The sequence below is a fragment of the Sceloporus occidentalis genome, unplaced genomic scaffold (assembly GCF_023333645.1).
Source record: "Sceloporus occidentalis isolate IW3139 unplaced genomic scaffold, rSceOcc1.0.p SCAF_4, whole genome shotgun sequence".
In the NCBI taxonomy this organism is placed as follows: domain Eukaryota; kingdom Metazoa; phylum Chordata; class Lepidosauria; order Squamata; family Phrynosomatidae; genus Sceloporus; species Sceloporus occidentalis.
The window spans coordinates 97,009,728-97,026,617 of NW_028316984.1; the positions used below are offsets into that span (position 1 = coordinate 97,009,728).

At 45.8% G+C, this 16,890-nt stretch overlaps 1 protein-coding gene across 1 annotated transcript in view; it reads right to left on the reverse strand.

The window, feature by feature from the left end:
* The window catches only part of TRPM5 (transient receptor potential cation channel subfamily M member 5), a 66,075-nt gene extending 55,622 nt beyond the window's left edge, over positions 1 to 10,453 (reverse strand). Inside the window, exons 1-4 of the mRNA XM_089523096.1 lie at positions 10,364 to 10,453; positions 8,880 to 8,950; positions 8,367 to 8,520; positions 2,112 to 2,292 (exon numbers count right to left, since the gene is read on the reverse strand). Coding sequence (XP_089379222.1) covers positions 2,112 to 2,292; positions 8,367 to 8,520; positions 8,880 to 8,950; positions 10,364 to 10,453 — 496 coding nt within the window. The remainder of the gene's footprint in view (positions 1 to 2,111; positions 2,293 to 8,366; positions 8,521 to 8,879; positions 8,951 to 10,363) is intronic.
* Between the last annotated feature and the right edge of the window lie 6,437 nt (positions 10,454 to 16,890).

Here is a 16,890-nt window from a genome sequence, read left to right on the forward strand (position 1 = left end):
ACTGGCATCAAAGGCCAGCATGGGGGTGGAGTGAGGGTGTGGCATCCACATGGCAGGCAGCATCATGACACTCCTCTAGCACTGCATCCAAATGTTGCGGTACCAAAGGAGTGCCAAAAAGCCAGATCACTGACGGCTATGGTGCCCTTTCCGTAGTGCAATAGCCACCAACACCACAGCTTTTTGATGCTCCTTTGGCACTTCATCATCTGGACGCAGCAACAGAGGAGCATTGTGATGCCACCTGCTGTGTAGTCAGATGCATGGCATCACACCAGCATGGGGGCAGAGTCGGGGCATGTGTCATGCTGATGCCACGTCCACTTTCACCCCCGTGCCAGCCTTTGATGCTGGTCTGCACAGCCCCTACCTCTGGGTAAACATTCATAGGATTAGAATACATGTTTGAATTAATTACTTCTATGCCCTGCCCCAGATTTGTGGATCATGTGACCCTCAAAATGCTGTTATACCTAGCTAGCAAATTGTTAGGGATGATGGGATTTGCAGTCCAGCAACATCCGGAAGGCCACATGTTCTCAATCCCCAATGTTTTCCCCCTCTCTAACTCAGATTCTTTCAAGGAACAGGACTGTTAGATAGATAGCATTGCTCTTATTTTCCCCCCAGTTCAAACACTATGGCGGGATACAGACGGGCAAAAAGGGGTGTATTCATGACGTCATGAAGGTAGAGCCTTCAGACGGGCCTTACCTGAATGCCGCCATGAACACGCCCCCCGCACGCCCCAAGCGGGAAGAAGCGGCATTAAAAAGGTGCTGCTTTTCTCCGCTTCTTTTCCGTTTGATGCGCAGCTGCGCAGCTCCGTCTGTAAGCTGCTGCACCGGTACGCCAGAATTGCTACGCCGCTAATTTAAGTTGCCCATTTAAAAGCTCCGAGTCAGCTGCGTCGCATAATGAGTCGGGGTCCTGGAACATGCGCAGTTTGCAGTCAGGCTTTAATTGCAGCGTCAGCTGCCATGCAGGTGTGGAAGCTGCAGCACAGCTGCAGCGCATTTTAAGACTCGTAACCCTAACCCTAACCCTAACCCTAACCCTAACCCTAGAGCAACATGTACGCATGCGCTGCTTGGAAAGTTTGGACTTTAAAGTGAGCCCCTACACACATTCCTGTGCCATTTTCACCTAACAATAAAACCCCCTAAAACTGTAAATATTTACATATGTACAAGGGAGGTGATGGGGGATGGCAGGGGGACAGCGGTGGCAGCGGCGACAGCTGTGGCTGTGCATTGCAGATTCAGCAGGAGCGCAGGGACCAAAGGAGAGGAGGCATCCATGATGCTGGTGACACTGGCAAAGTGCAAGCGGACAAGGATGCCAACACCAGCTGATCACCAGCTGGCAGGAGACCACCATTGTTCTTGGGCAGAGCGGGGGAAAAAGTTTTAAAGGGGCTTGGGCACTTTAAATGTGCCCATAGGCTTTCTGCCGCCGCTGCTTAGCGCTGCAGCTGCGCAGCTGCGCACCCGCCAGCCGGCAAAGGAAAAAAAAAGCCCCGTTTTTGGCCGCCCGTGAAGAAGCTGCCTCTCTCTTTGCAGCGTCCTCCGAGGCGGCGGTTTGGAAACTGCGGGTCAGAAACGGCCCCAGGTGAGGCGTCTTCACTGCCCCCCATGTGGAAGCCCCATCTCCTGAGCCACGCCCCCAGGGCGGGCGGTCTGGAGGCTCCGTATTCAGCAGAATACACCTCCAAGACGTCTTCCCCTGCCCGTCTGTATCCCGCCCCAATGATTTATTTATTTTGCTTGTATAACCCAATTTCTGATATGATCAGCCAATTTGCCTCAGGCATAAGGCTCTGTTTTCAGAAAATGTCTCATATTGCATGAACTGGACCTTTGCAGGGGAGGGGGAATAGATACTAAATACGAAATATTACCAAAAAAATTAGTGTGGGAATAATAATAATAAAATTTATTTTTATCCCACCCCTCTGTGTAACACAACTCGGATGGCTTACAACATTCAAACATATATTCCTGTATCCCAAAATCCCACCCTTTGGAAAGTCTGATCCTTTCCCAACCAGCTAAAAGCTTACTAAACAGGTGCATTAAAATTGAGATTTTCCTTCTAGGAATGGAACCAACCAGTGCTTTGAGCAGCTTTGACCAGTCCTTTTCTTAAGGTGTCACGTAACCAAGGTTTCATCAGGAAGTTTTCTTCTTCTCCGACTAAAGAGACAACCAGGTTGGGAGCAGGAAGGTTCCATTTCTTACTCATGACATCAAATATGACTTCAGGATGAACATCACATGAGACCTTAATAAACTGTAATCAAGAAATGGGTATGCAGATAAGATATATGAAAACTATAAGAAACCATAGGACTAAATACGTGGGACTTCATGCATGCCAAGAGCTAATATTTTAATTTCTTCTTCGTGGTCTCTGCGAATCATACAAATGGGTTGTACTGCGCCTGCGCAGTGCCTTCGGAAACTTCTGGAATCACTAGGCAAAGTACACTTTGCAACATGTTGAAACTTTTTGGCGGTAACCCCGCCCATCCCCTATAAAGCCTCCGTTCCCGCTCTTTTCCCCAGTTCCTTTTTTCCGCCGCGTTAGCTGCCACTAGGAACTTCGCTCTCTATCTCAGATAAGGAATCACTGGAAATTTGACCTCGGACCGTTTTTGACTCTTCTCTGCCCTGCCCTTGAACTGCTTTTGGCTATTAAGACCCCGGACTGTTTTGACCTCGCGCTTGTCTCTCCCTCGGCTTGTTTTCCTCGCTCGTTGCCAACCGGACCGTCTGACTTCGCTCTTCGGATCATGCCATCGGTTCCTTTTAAGAAGTGCTCCGTGTGTGGGGGTAAGATTCCCGGCCAGGATCCCCATTCATCCTGTCTTCTGTGTTTAGGGGAGACTCACGTCCCAGCCTCTTGCGCCTTGTGCATGTCTCTAACCCCTCAAGCGAGGAAAAATCGGGAGACCAGATTGAAGGCTGCGATTTATACCAAAGTCTTCACTTCGGGGCAATGTCTTCTGTGGGAGCTTCGTCTTCGACCGCGACTCCCCTGCCGACCCTTGCTGAGACTCCAACTCAACCGCCACCGGTTGATCCGCTGGCCCTCGCCGTCGATGTTCCATCTGAGTCCCAGGGCCCGTCCGAAGAGGTCTCCAAACCCCCTAAGAAGGACAAAAAACATAAGAAGGTCCCCAAGGAGAGCCGGACCGTCGACAAGGACTCGAGCTCCCATAAGGGTTCTGCCTCGAGATCCTCTGTCCCGAAGGCACCCACTTCTACCACCCCGAAGTCGGGTTCCACTTCGAGGCCTTCGTCTACCAAGACCTTGACGTCTCCGGGAGCGACCAAGTCTCCAACTCAAACGGCGGCCTCTGTTTCATCTAAGAGGCCCCGTTCTTCTTCCTTGGATGACGACCATCAAGCTCCAAAACGACACCATTCATTGGAACGTGACCGGGAAGGCACTCCTCAAGTTCGCTCCGAAGTCCGCTCCGACACCATACGCAGGCGCTCGGATGCTGACCGTAGACCGTCGGATACCGACTCCCAACCATCAGATCCGCGCCTGGCGGCCAAGAGGGCAAAGACCTTGACCTCCAAGACACGTGACACAGATACCAGCCGTGCAGATCGTCCCCTCGATCTAGCCTTGGGGTCCCGACCTCTACCCACCTTCCGTCACACTTGTGAGGAGACTGTCCAACTCCTCTCGGAACCTGCTTCTCCTGCTGGCTCCAGAGATGACCGTCGCTCTCCGACTCCGATGCCTACCCGCACACGTCGGGTTGTTTCACCGTCCCCATCCAGAGACCCTGAGCCTGAGTATTACTATGACTCTGAAACGGGCAGGTACTATAAACTAGTCCCTCAGGATGATGTCGAGTCCTTCCTCGAGCACCGAGATCGGAGGCCCAGACCAAGAGCCTCTTCTAGACCCTCCAGGGTATCGGCGTTTTCACCCCGTCGCGTGGAAACCACTACCGATCCGGACGTCGTGAACCTCGAGTCGGATGAGGAGGCATCTTCCCAGGTCCGTTATCGTCCAAGACGTGACTCACTCTCTTCCCGGGACGATGACTATCAGTCGGTCAACCAGGATTTTGCTCAGCCGGGTGCAGTTTCCCCGTCCGACGATGTCCGAACCTTTGCGGAGCACGTCATTAAAATGAGCAATGCTCTGGACATTAAAATCTCTCAGACCGAGGAGGAAGCGTCGGACCCGATCGAGAGACGAGTCCATGGTAGACTGCCTACCCCGCCAGCAATACCTCTTCTTCCCTCCTTAGAGAAGTTGGCCAGGCGCTCTTGGGAGGCCCCTGCATCTACGGCGTCAAATAACAGAAAGGTCGAGTCCCTCTATAGGATCTCACCGACGAATCCATCTTGGCTGTTTGGCCACCCCAAACAAAATTCAGCCATTGTAGAGGGCTCGCAACGTGCGTCCACCCTGAAGGCTTCCCTAATGCCCTCGGACAAGGAGGCCAAGAAGATCGACGCCTTGGCTAAAAAGGCTTACTTCTCTTCGGCGTTAGGCATGAGGGTGGCAAATTACAACGCATGCATGGGCGCGTACATCCAGTGGCTCATGGAAAAAGTCTCCCCTCTCATACCGGACTTACCTGAAGAGTCCCAGGCTATCCTCTCGGAGGTCCGTGACGAGGCCCACTCGATTGGAGGGTGGCTCATCACCTCAGCCAGACATGCCACTGACTGTTCCGCTAAGTCTATGGCGGCTGCCATAGCACTCCGCAGACACGCCTGGCTAAGGTCTTCGGACCTAAACCAAAACGCTCGCTCTACCATCGAGGACATGCCCTTCGACGAGGACGGCCTCTTCCATCGTGAGACCGACGAGAAGCTCAATTTCAAGTATAGGATGAGAACCGCGGCTAAGAAGCACAGTATGTCTTCTTCCCCACAGTCATCTTCTCGCAAGCGCTTCACTGTGGTACGCCAATGGTATGGCCAGGGCCAGAGACCCTACCAACAGGATCGGCCTTTCCAGCGCCAGGATCAGGCCAGACAGCGCTTTCCGTCCCAGTCTTCCTCCTCCTCGGGCCGTCAATCGGGGCCCAAATACAAAAAGAATTACAGGAGGCAAGATTCGGACCTCAGAGGCACTCGAGCTCTTACAGGACCTGGGACTGGTGGTCAATCTCGAAAAATCCCAACTGCTCCCCACCAGGCAGATAAGGTTCATCGGGTCCATCCTCGACTCAGACAGTTGTACTGCATACCTGCCTCCAGACCGTTTCCAGGCCTTGGTCCGAGCTGTCAGCAGGTGCACCACCCGAAGGCAGGTTATGGCCAGGGACGTCCAGGTGGCTTTGGGCCACATGGCATCGACAACGTTCGTCACTCCGGGGGCAAGACTTCGTTCTCGACCGCTGCAGTCATGGTTCCTGTCGGTCTTCAACCTGGAAAGAGACCCCCCTTCCCGCAGACTCACCGTACCAAGACCAGTCATACGCTCCCTCCGTTGGTGGCTCGACTGCCAGAACGTCTGCGTCGGTATGCCTTTTTCGCCGCCCCAGCCAGAGTTGGTGTTGACCACGGATGCATCAGAAGAAGGATGGGGAGCCCACGCCCTAGACCTGTGGGCCAAGGGCATCTGGTCCCTAGACGAGAGGTCACTCCACATCAACACGCTAGAACTGTTGGCGGTGGAAAAGGCCTTAAAAGCTTTCGAGTCCTCACTGTCGGGAAAGGTCATCCAGCTCAGGACAGACAACACCACGGTGATGTACTACCTGAACAAACAAGGAGGCACCAGGTCGCGCACCCTCCTGGACATCACGCTCCGACTTTGGGACTGGTGCATCGCCCGACACATTTTGCTTCAAGCAGTACACTTACCGGGCACCCAAAACTCTCATACAGACCTACTAAGCAGGTCCCCCTCATCATGCCACGAGTGGAGACTCCACCCAGAGACTGTACACGACCTCTTTGCCCGATGGGGAACCCCACAGATAGACCTGTTTGCAACCGTGTACAACTCCCATTGTCCCCAGTTCTGCTCCCGGACGCCGGACGCCGACTCCCTCGGGGACGCGTTCGGGTTCCGATGGTCGGGGATAGCACTCTACGCCTTTCCCCCCTTCCCGTTGATCACCAGGACGGTCTCCAAGATGGTCTCAGATGCAGCCGACGCGATCCTGATCACGCCTTGGTGGCCGGGACAGCCCTGGTTTCCTTGCCTTCTTCACCTCTCTCGAGCCAACTTTCTCCGGCTCGAGCCCAGGCCAGATCTCCTCACGGTTCAACGAGGATGGGTTCGACATCCGGACATCGAGACCCTTCCCCTGGTGGCATGGAGAATCCATCCCTAGCCCAGCTACCGGCCTCGGTACGGAATGTCATCTTGGCTGCCCGAAAACCGGCCACCCAAAAGTCCTATAGACTTAAGTGGAACAGATTTCTTCGATTCCTGTCTGACAGACACCTCTCCCTAGCCCAGGTGACGACACCGGTGGTCCTGGAATTCCTGATGTCCCTGATTGATGCGGGCCTCTGTATCACATCTGTTAAGTGCTACCTGTCCGCTATCTGCTCTTCCTTCCAGTTTGACGGCAAGCCCTCTTTTTTCAAGGACCCCCTGGTCAAGGGATTCCTGAGGGGATGCAATAACTTACACCCTCAGGTATCTTTGCCGACTCCGGCTTGGAGCCTCGAGACGGTGTTGGGGGCCTTACAGTCTAAACCATTTGAGCCTCTAGCCACCACTGACATTAGACTTTTAACCTGGAAAACGGTATTTCTGGTGGCTATCACTTCTGCCCGCCGTGCAGGCGAGCTTTGTGCCTTACGCCGAGACCAGCCCTTCCTTAGATTTCACTTGGACAAGGTAGTTCTCAGGACAGATATTACCTTCTTACCCAAGGTTGTTTCCACCTTTCATATGTGCCAGGATATTGTTCTACCTACCCTGGCACCGAGCCCGACTACCGATACCGAGAGGGCCCTGCACTCCCTGGACGTCCGTAGGGCCCTAGCCTTTTACCTGGACAGAACTAGGGACTCGAGCCGCTCTGAGAGACTGTTCCAGTGCTACTCGGGACCGAAGAGAGGACTGCCCGTGTCGGCTCAGAGACTCTCTAAGTGGGTTTCTAGTACTATTGCCCTATCTTATGAGCTTTTGGGCAAGCCTTTGCCGACCAGGATTCGCTCCCATGCCACAAGGGCAGTAGCGGCCTCTTCTGCCTTCCTGTCTGGTATTCCTTTGGACGACATTTGTAGGGCTGCTGTATGGTCACAACCTTTGACTTTTATTAAACACTACAGGTTGGACACTAGGGCAAAAAGGGATGCAGCTTTCGGGAGGGCTGTGTTGGTATCAGGACTACATTGATTTGTTTAGCTGTCTACTGTGTTCCATGCAGACAGCACAAACCTAGGCATTCTCGAAGGACTCAATGCTTGGTGTTGGATGCCCTCGTTAGGGCTTGTTTCATAAGGTGGGATTTCTTTGCAAGTATATAAACAAACCATCAACTCTTGTGCTTGTGTTCAGTTATTCTTTATTGACCATTAACTTATTGGTTCACTGAGGTATCATGACACTCCCGCCTCCGCTGACCTTAGCTTGCCAGTCTCAACCCATTTGTATGATTCGCAGAGACCACGAAGAAGAAGGACATGTTGCTTACCTGTAACGGTGTTTCTTCGAGTGGTCATCTGCGAATACATACAAATCCCGCCCATCCTCCCCTCAGTGTCCTGCTCTGATTGGCTCATTTTTTGTCGCCTACACGGCGGAAAATTGCGGAACTGGGGAAAAGAGCGGGAACGGAGGCTTTATAGGGGATGGGCGGGGTTACCGCCAAAAAGTTTCAACATGTTGCAAAGTGTACTTTGCCTAGTGATTCCAGAAGTTTCCGAAGGCACTGCGCAGGCGCAGTACAACCCATTTGTATGTATTCGCAGATGACCACTCGAAGAAACACCGTTACAGGTAAGCAACCTGTCCATCTCTGGATGATCCAGCTATGTTTCTGTAGCTAGATGTATAGCAACCTGCATCCTCTGGGACTTCCCAAAGGTCCTCCAAAGATCCCAGAGGATAATGACATTCACTTTGTGTCCTGCTATAGGAAGATAGCTGAATATCTGACCACTATTATTCTCCACTGGCCAGTAAATGACTGTATTGAGGCACGGTACCGCAACTTAAATTGTGGGTCTAAGCTTGGCTGTTGCATGACCAGTAGGAAATGCCAGCCTCTGCAATCATGAAACAAGTAAGTTAAGCAGGCATGTTAAATTTTGCCTCCGTAAGTCCCTAACAGAATGCCACCCACAATTTTTAGACTGAGGCATGGTGATGGGATTCCAGCACAATCCTTGTTGTCCATGATGTTAAGTGTTTTGGGCTACCTTTCCCCGTTTCTTCCCAGAAGTCATGAAGTCAATTTCTCCTGTGCAATATGGCAATTCCCTTCTAAATGTGTCTTCACTGTCACCATTATATAGTTTCTCCTGAGGGTTATCCTTTGAAATTACTGCAGGATCATTGAGTTGGCTTGATTCTCTGAAAAAAAATTAATTACATTAAAGGTGACTGACTCAAGTTGTTTAGTTTTCCATTAAAACCAGAAAATATTTTAATCAAAGCTAATGTTTTTTAAAATGTAAATGTAATTTATAGAAACTGAATTTTAACAGTGCTTTTAATTGATTTTCTGTGGTGGAGATAAGTAATGTTATCCATATTTATGAAATGAAAGGCAAATTAATGTGGCAAATTAATACATTTGTCCATTTATGTATTTTTATTATAGTAATATACTGAGTGATTATAGTAAAGTGTATAATCAATATCCATACACAGGCTGATTCCTGTTCATATCTTCCCTTTCTTACTATATTAACCATTCTCAAAGAACTTACACTTCATCCTTCAAGTCCAGTTTATCATTTGAGAGACTTTCTCTTCTTCTGAAGGCTTGGAATACAATATTCTGAGAGAGATCAGGGGAGAAAAGTAAAGATTATATTTGACTTGAAACAAGGAGTCACTTTTTATTTCACAGTAACATTATAATAGCAAAGAGTTCAGTCAGAAAAAAGCAACTTATAGAGAGTGCAATTCTATATCCTATGTAAGTTTACTTGGAAATAATTTCCTTTGTATTACTGCTGTATGAGTGAGCACTGCAATCTCTGTAATACAGAGATGTAATGTAAGAGGTGGTGTGGTGTAGTGGTTTGAGCATTGGACTACAACTCTGGAGACCAGGGTTCAAATCCCAGATCAATCATGGAAATCCACTGGGTCACATTGGGTAAGTCAACCTCTCTCAATCTCAGAGGACAGAAATGGCAAACCCCTCTGAAGAAATTTGCCATGAAAACCTCATGACCTGCCTTAGGGTTGCCATAGGTCAGAAATGACTTGAAGGCACACACCAGCAGCAGCAGCAGCAGCAGCAACAACAACAACAACAAATGCACTTCACACACTAATACCCTTTTCTTTCATTCAAAGATTGTGAGGAAGAGACAACAGTAAATACCAAAAGAATGAACAATTGTAAGTTTCTCTTTTCTTAACTCTTAAAATGTGAATTAGGCAGACCGAGTCATAAGTCAGTAAAATAGAACAATTAGAGATTGCATAAATTCAGCTGCATAGTGTTCAGCATTACTCTTTGGTTTGAATTGCTGTATTTAAATAATAATAATTATAATAATAATATAATAATAAAACAATAAAACAATAAAACTTTTATTTCTACTCTGCTTTTTGTTAAAACAATCAAAGTGGCTTACAGTGTTAAAAGAGTACAACAATGTATACAAAATATCTCCCTTTAAAAAAGAATTAAACATTTTAAGATTAAAATTACATAAAACAATTAAAACAATAACGGTGGTCAAAGTTATCACATATATATGGGGGGTCGCTACATGGCCGAGTAGTTTATTCAGGGAAGGCCTGCCGGAAGAGATTTGTTTTAACAGCTTTCTTAAAGCTATCTAGATTGGTAATTTGATGGCTCTCGTCTGGCAGGGCATGCCACAGCCTGGGAGCAGTTGCCCAAAAGGCCCTCTGGGAGGTCGCAATCAATCTGGTATTTATAGGCTGCAATAAATTCCTCCCAGAGGACCTGAGAGCATGGGGCAGATTGTATAGAAGTAGGTGATCCCTTAAATAAGTTGGGCCCAAGCCATGTAGGGTTTTAAAGTGATAACCAACGCCTTGTACTGTACCTGAAAACTAATAGGTAGCCAGTGGAGAAACTTTAGTATTGGTGTTATGTGATCACTCCTAGATGTTCCCGTAATCAATTCTGTACGAATTGCAGTTTTTGGACTAGACATAAGGGTAGCCCCATGTAGAGCACATTGCATAAATCAAGTCTTGAGCTTACCAGTGAGTGTACTACAATTTCAAGGTCCCCCAGTTTCAGGAAAGGGCGCGGCTGGCGTATCAGCCGCTGATAACAGGTGCTCTTGACCATTGCATTCACTTGATTTGACATTTGAAGCGATGGATCCAGAAGCACCCCCAGACTGCAAATGCAGTTCTTTGAGAAGCGTGTGAGCCCCTCTAGGACTGGAGGTTGCAACCCGATACCTGGTTTAAGGGCCCCTACTGTAAGTATCTCCATTTTGTCTGGATTCAGCTTGAGTTTGTTTTGCCTCATCCAGTCCATTACTGCTTCGAGACACTGATTGAGGGGAGAAATGCCATCTGCCATTGTTGCTGATGCCCAAGACATGGAGTAGTATATTTGGGTGTCATTGTATTACTGATAACAGGCTTTCTTCCCTTCCACCACCACCATTTCCTATGCAAGGGTAAATTCTTTGGATTGTCAACAGAATGTTAGGAAAGTTTTCCTTATTTTCTTGGGGGGCAGGAGCAGTGTGCTTAACTTCACTTTCAGGAGCTTCACTTAAAGTCAACAATGAATCTATCGTTATCTGGAGTTTGGTATGTTGCATAATGGCTACACAATGGATATGAAACCAGGAAAACTTAATTGCCTACATGTATAGCCTTTATTTAACATGAATGATGTATGGTGTAGAATGTACTGCCCAAACTATAGGTTTGGGCAGAAGGAGGATAGTAGACCCAGGTATAGTTCTGACTAGAAACAATGGATATAATAACCATTGGTAGTTTCCAGTCACATATTTTATGATAAGTGCTCCAATATAATTGGAGAAGATAAATCATTCTTGTTCCTCATCCTCCTACTTCTGCTTCAGCTAGCCAACTAACCAGTCAGCCAGCCAACCAGGATTAGGGTGAGTGAAGAAAGTAGAAAAGAACAGAAGCCATTTCCCGCTTCAGAGTGCCTCTATACAGCAGAAATAATGCAGCTCCACACCACTTTAAGTGCTTATGAAATCCTGGGATTGGTAGTTTTACAAGGTCTTTGGCCTTCTCTGCCAAAGAGTGTTGGTGCCTTACTGTACTACAAATCCCAGGATTCTTTAGGATGGAGCCATGGCAATCCCCTGTTCTCATTACCAGTGGGAATTTGCCTTTTTTTTTCTTCACATCATCCAATTCACTTATATTTTCATGTGTGAATTCATTACCAACACCAGTTCTACCTCGCAGTTCATTCTTTCCCCTTCACATCTGCAGGCCAGCTCAGAGCAGCATTGAAAAACCACCACTAGGTGGCTGCATAAAACAGCACTTGGAAAGGTGTACTGGCACTGGGAAGTTTATTGCAGGTGTATACTAAAAAACAAAAAAACAAAAACAGACCTTCTTTCAAAATAGTATTCTGAGGGACAAGTATCTCCTGTCCAGGGACCAAGGCTGCTGAAATGCAATAGGGGCTCAAAATGTATAGCGGTCTTAGGGACCATTCACACTATACAATTATAGCACTCTGATTCCACTTTAACTGCTATGGCTGTACCCTATAGAATCCTGGGGTTCATAGCTTGCTGGGGTACTAGAGGAACTCTGGCAGAGAGTTCTAAAGGCTCTTCCCTAACCTGCCAATCCTAACACAGAATATTGCCACAGCAGTTAAAGTGGAATCACCGTACTATAACTGTGTAGTATGACAGTGTACTTAGGTTTCCAATGGATTAAGGAAGTTTGAGCAAATAACTGTTTCTTTTCAGCTTATTAACTGACTTTCCATATCAAAACTCAATTATTTTTATGTCTTTTGGTGAAGTTGAATGAAATCTGAAACCACTGACAGTTGAATAAATAAGAGCTGCCACTCATTGTTAGAATAAGTGTAATTTTTAATATTTTCCTTCCTAATGTATTTGAAATCTGATCCTTGGACCAGCAACCTAACACATTGGTTATCAGTCTTTGGCCCTTTGTGTGTTGTTGTTTTTTAACTCCAACTCCCAAAATCTCTTGCCATTGGCCATGCTGGCTGAAAAGTTTGGGAATTGAAATCTAAAACATCTGGAGGGTCAAAGGCTGAGAACCATGGACCTAGCTCACTACTGTCGCTGCTTAGCTAGAAGCCATTCTCCAAGGTGTTGGGCAGACTGCTCATCCTCTTATCTGGGATCCTTTCTAAGATGAAAGTATTATGACTTGGGTCTCAGAGAAGGCATATGCTCTGTCACTGGACAATAGACTCTTCCCTCTTTTTCATTACAGCCAAAATGAGCAGGTGTTACTGGAATGCAGATCCCAGGAATCATCTTCATAGGTTTTGCTGCCAAGGGCTTTGAGTAGTTGCAGTCCAACAACATTTAGAGGGCTACAAGATTCCCACACTTGCATTCCTCACCAGAATGTAAATAGTTTCAGCATGTAAATAAGTGCTTCCTTACCCACTGGTTACTGATTAAACCAATTAATCTTTCCATCCCTATTGAGACAGGTGTCTCATGTCATTTGGAAACAGTTGTCCATCCCTGTTGTTGCTCCTGTTTCTGACCTACTCCTTGCTGTCTAGTTTGCCACTCTTGGTTGTGGGAATATCAGCAATCCATTGCATTCATTTTGTTTCTTTGCACTGCTTCGTTTTGACTTTTTAGCTGACAGAAATCACTAGTTTTATCACCCAGAGATCACAATGGGTGCATTTTCAAGATTAATCTCTGCCAGGAATGCAGAGGGCCATTCCTACCGTTAGGGAGAGTGCGGCAACTGATTCAAGGGGGAAATATTGGGTTGGGAAGGGACAGACTATTGGCAAAATGCCAGAAGGTAGAACTATGTGTGTCATGTAATCTCTATGGCCAGACTTATGGATCCTGGCTGGCTGTACCCTTAACCTAGTCAATGAACCTGTTGGCCCATGGTGCTGTGGAAGAGACTGGTTTGTCACTTGCACTGAAGTAAGATTTGATTGCCAATCTGGTCAGCTTCAGAATAAAGAATGAGAGGGCACCATCATGTCCTTGTTTCAAGCACCAGAAGGTTTTCAGCCAGTAGGGGACAGGGAAGAATGAGGTCAGTATCACACGACTCTGTTATAGCAATAGCAATAGCAGCTACATTTCTATACCACTTCGTACTGATTAAGTAGTCTCTGAGCAGTTTACCAGGGCTCCCTTTACCCCACTTTATCCCACTATTATTCTACTTTTTCTACTAAGGCTGCCTCCTGTGACATTCTAGGGTTTGTAGAGGCCTAAGAGTTCTTCGGCAGAGAATTCTAAATGCCCCTCCCTAAACTTCAAATCCCAGGACCCCACAGGAGGCTGCCATTTTAGTTAAAAGTAGAATAATAGCACTGTAACAATATAGCGTGATATTGGTGTGTGATATTCTAGTCTAGTCAGCTGCAGTGGCTCCTCTAGTGGTTGTGTTTTCATTCTGCTACGAAAAAAGACAGGGTGGTAGTGGAATTCAGACACTCCCTATTGTTTTGAATGCTTCTGGAGCTGAGCAATTATGGGAAGAGGGACAAGGGAAATTACCTGTGCTACAGCTAAGGTGACTTTCCTAGGTCACTCTCCCATAATGCCTTTGTTCCAGAGAGCATTCAGAACAATAGCTGGGCTCCGTGTAATTCCTACTAAAGATAGTAACCAACTAGCTACAGCCAATTAAAGGTGCATCTGCATTGCAGAAATAATGCAGTTTGGTACCACTTTAAGTGCTGTAGCTCCATTCTATGGAATCCTGAGTTTTGTGGTTTTACAAGGTCTTTTGCCTTCTCTGCCAAAGAGTGCTGGTGCCTCACAGAACAACAAATCCACAGATTCTGTAGGATGAAGCCATAGCAGTTAAAGTGGAGACAAACTGCATTATTTCTACAGTTTAGGTGCATCCAAAGGTATGGATTTAGTTAGGAATTTTCTAATGAAAACAATATAATTACATTTTTTAAAAAATTACATTTTTGTGACGTGGAATTTATTACTTAGCTTAATTGTAGAAATTAAATTATTTATTAATTAAATGGAGATTGTTGAACAAACCAACATTTTATATTTCCCAGCTGGTTCCTGGCCAAACTCTAGTTTTCTCTGGATTTTGAAAAACTGCAAAATCCCCAGTGTCCAAACCATTCATTTGATGTAATAATTATTGCATGATAGCTTAGTTAAATCCAGCTTTAACAGATTTTAAACCAACAAATAATGAAGGCAGTTTGTAAGCGGGGATCCTTTTTGCATCCTTTCTGTGTTCTACATTGAACACAATGTAGTGGCTCCTCACCTGTCTCAGGAAACTGAATTCTGAAGTTCTTAATCCTGGAAGGAGAAGAGATACTAATGGAATGAGGAAAGGAAAGTAAGAGAAGATTTCTAGTGGGTGGATGAAAAATTGAATTTTCAGAAATCCATTCAACAGTACCTTTCTCTCCCAAGCTCTAAACAGGGACTCTCTCTCTCTCTCTCTCTCTCTCTCAAATTAGGGATGGCATTTTTAGCTTCATTCTGGTGAGACTTTTAGTGGAAGCATTTCACTTAAATTTAAACAGCAATTTAATATAAGTATACTATTTCATGTTTTACCCTATATATGCAATTCAATTCGTTTTTTTAAGTTTTATTAATGACTCATTAAACACTTTTTCTAATAGCATGGCTATCTCTGTTCCCTTCCTCTTTTTCCATTGGCAGTATGCAGGACTTCATGCCATTGTGTTCCTCATTTAACCCTTTTTCTTGCTTCCATGTCAGGTAATGGGCAGCAGGGCAGGCAGGACCACATAGACCCTGACTGGAATTACATCTACACTGTGGAATTAATTACGTTTGACATCACTTTATCTGCCATGGCTCAATGTTATCAAATTTTGAAACTACTAGATCAGTAGTTCTCAACCAAAGAGGCTTGGAGTTGTTGATCCTCATCTCCCAGAGTCTATCACTATTGGCTATATTGTCTGGAGCTTCTGGAAACTGAAATCCAACAACATTTGAACACTCCCCAGCTAAGAATCACAGAGCTGTCCAGCTGCTAGAGAAGTGTGAAGCGTCAGTTGGTTCTAAGGGCATGCAGAGTGAGGAATAGATGAAACAGAATAGGCATAATCTGAAAGGTATATGAGTGGTGGCCAATGCTAAAGTGTTAAATGTTGGTGCTTAGGAGCTCATGGAGATATTCTACATATTTGTGCCATAAAGAAAACCCCACATTTTTAGGTAGCCATGTTGTACCATATCAACAAACCAACAATAGCAGTTTTTACTTCCACTTTCACGACAAAGCCACTTCCAAATATTTTGCAGTATAACACAGATATTTCATGAGAAGAAATTATTACAGGGAAAATCCATCCCAATCCCTCATCTACATCAAATAGCTAAATTCAGAAGGAGAGGAAAGCCTAACAGAGGTAGCAGATGATAACATCATTCCTGCTAATCAAAAAGTCCTGGCACATCAACCCTATGAGTCATGTTTTACCACATCACTCTTGTTGACGCACTCTTGAAAACACACTGTGGAAAGTGCAGCTTCTGATCTCTCTACAGCCTTCTAAAGGCATATCCATTCTCCATGTTATAAACCTGCAATAGAAGCATATGGTCAAACTGTTCCTATTTACAATCAACAGACTTTCAGTCTATGTTCTTCTGTGTCCTATTTTACTTTGGAAGTAATTTTTGGAAGTGCCCCACCTTAAAAAAACGTTCATCGCATGCTGGAGTGGTATTATGTTGGAAGATTATTATATAAGGAAGTCTAGGTGACATGTCTCACTTGTTCCATCATGCCTGTTGCTTTGGCTATTTTATCCCAGATGCCTAGTAACATTGGCTTTAGCTAACCATACTTGGATTTTATTTATGTTTATTTTTAGTTTAAGGCTAGTAAAACTTTGAAGGAGGTACCAGGACCAATTATTTCCCAAGATTCAGCCTAATCTAATATCTGAGGATGTAGACCAAGTCTACGAAAATATATGCTATAACTTCTTTTGCACAGTTAGCATCAAAGATGCTACAAGTTCCCTTTTCATGCTGTAAACATAAGAAGTTATTTATTAGAATAACTACTGTTAATTACTCATTAGAATTTATTAAATAAGTGCAGCTGAGAGTCATTGGAGACATACGTCCAAGGAAATGCAGATGTGATAGATCAAAGGGGATGTTTACCTACATAAAGCCCTCTGGGGACTTGCTCCAGGGAGCTCGGTACAGACCAGAGGAATGGCATAGTTTTATACACTGTCCAGAGGGGTGTCTCTGCTGTTGCTTCTTCAGGGCTCCCAACAGCTGAATGGAAAACTCCTTGCTTTGTAAGATTTATTAACTTAATATATGGGAACTGTCTTTGCACCATCTGGCAGGAGTGCTTTGATTGTATATTCCTGCATGGCAAGGAGTTGGACTGGATGGCCCTTGTAGTCTCCTCCAACATTGTGATTCTAGGATTGAAAACATCTATAGAAACTGTTAAAGTTATCTATTGCAAGGAGCAGAACAGTAATATTTTTAATTAAAATTGAAAAAAAAATCTTCCAGTTCCAGTTTGTTGCTATTTTTA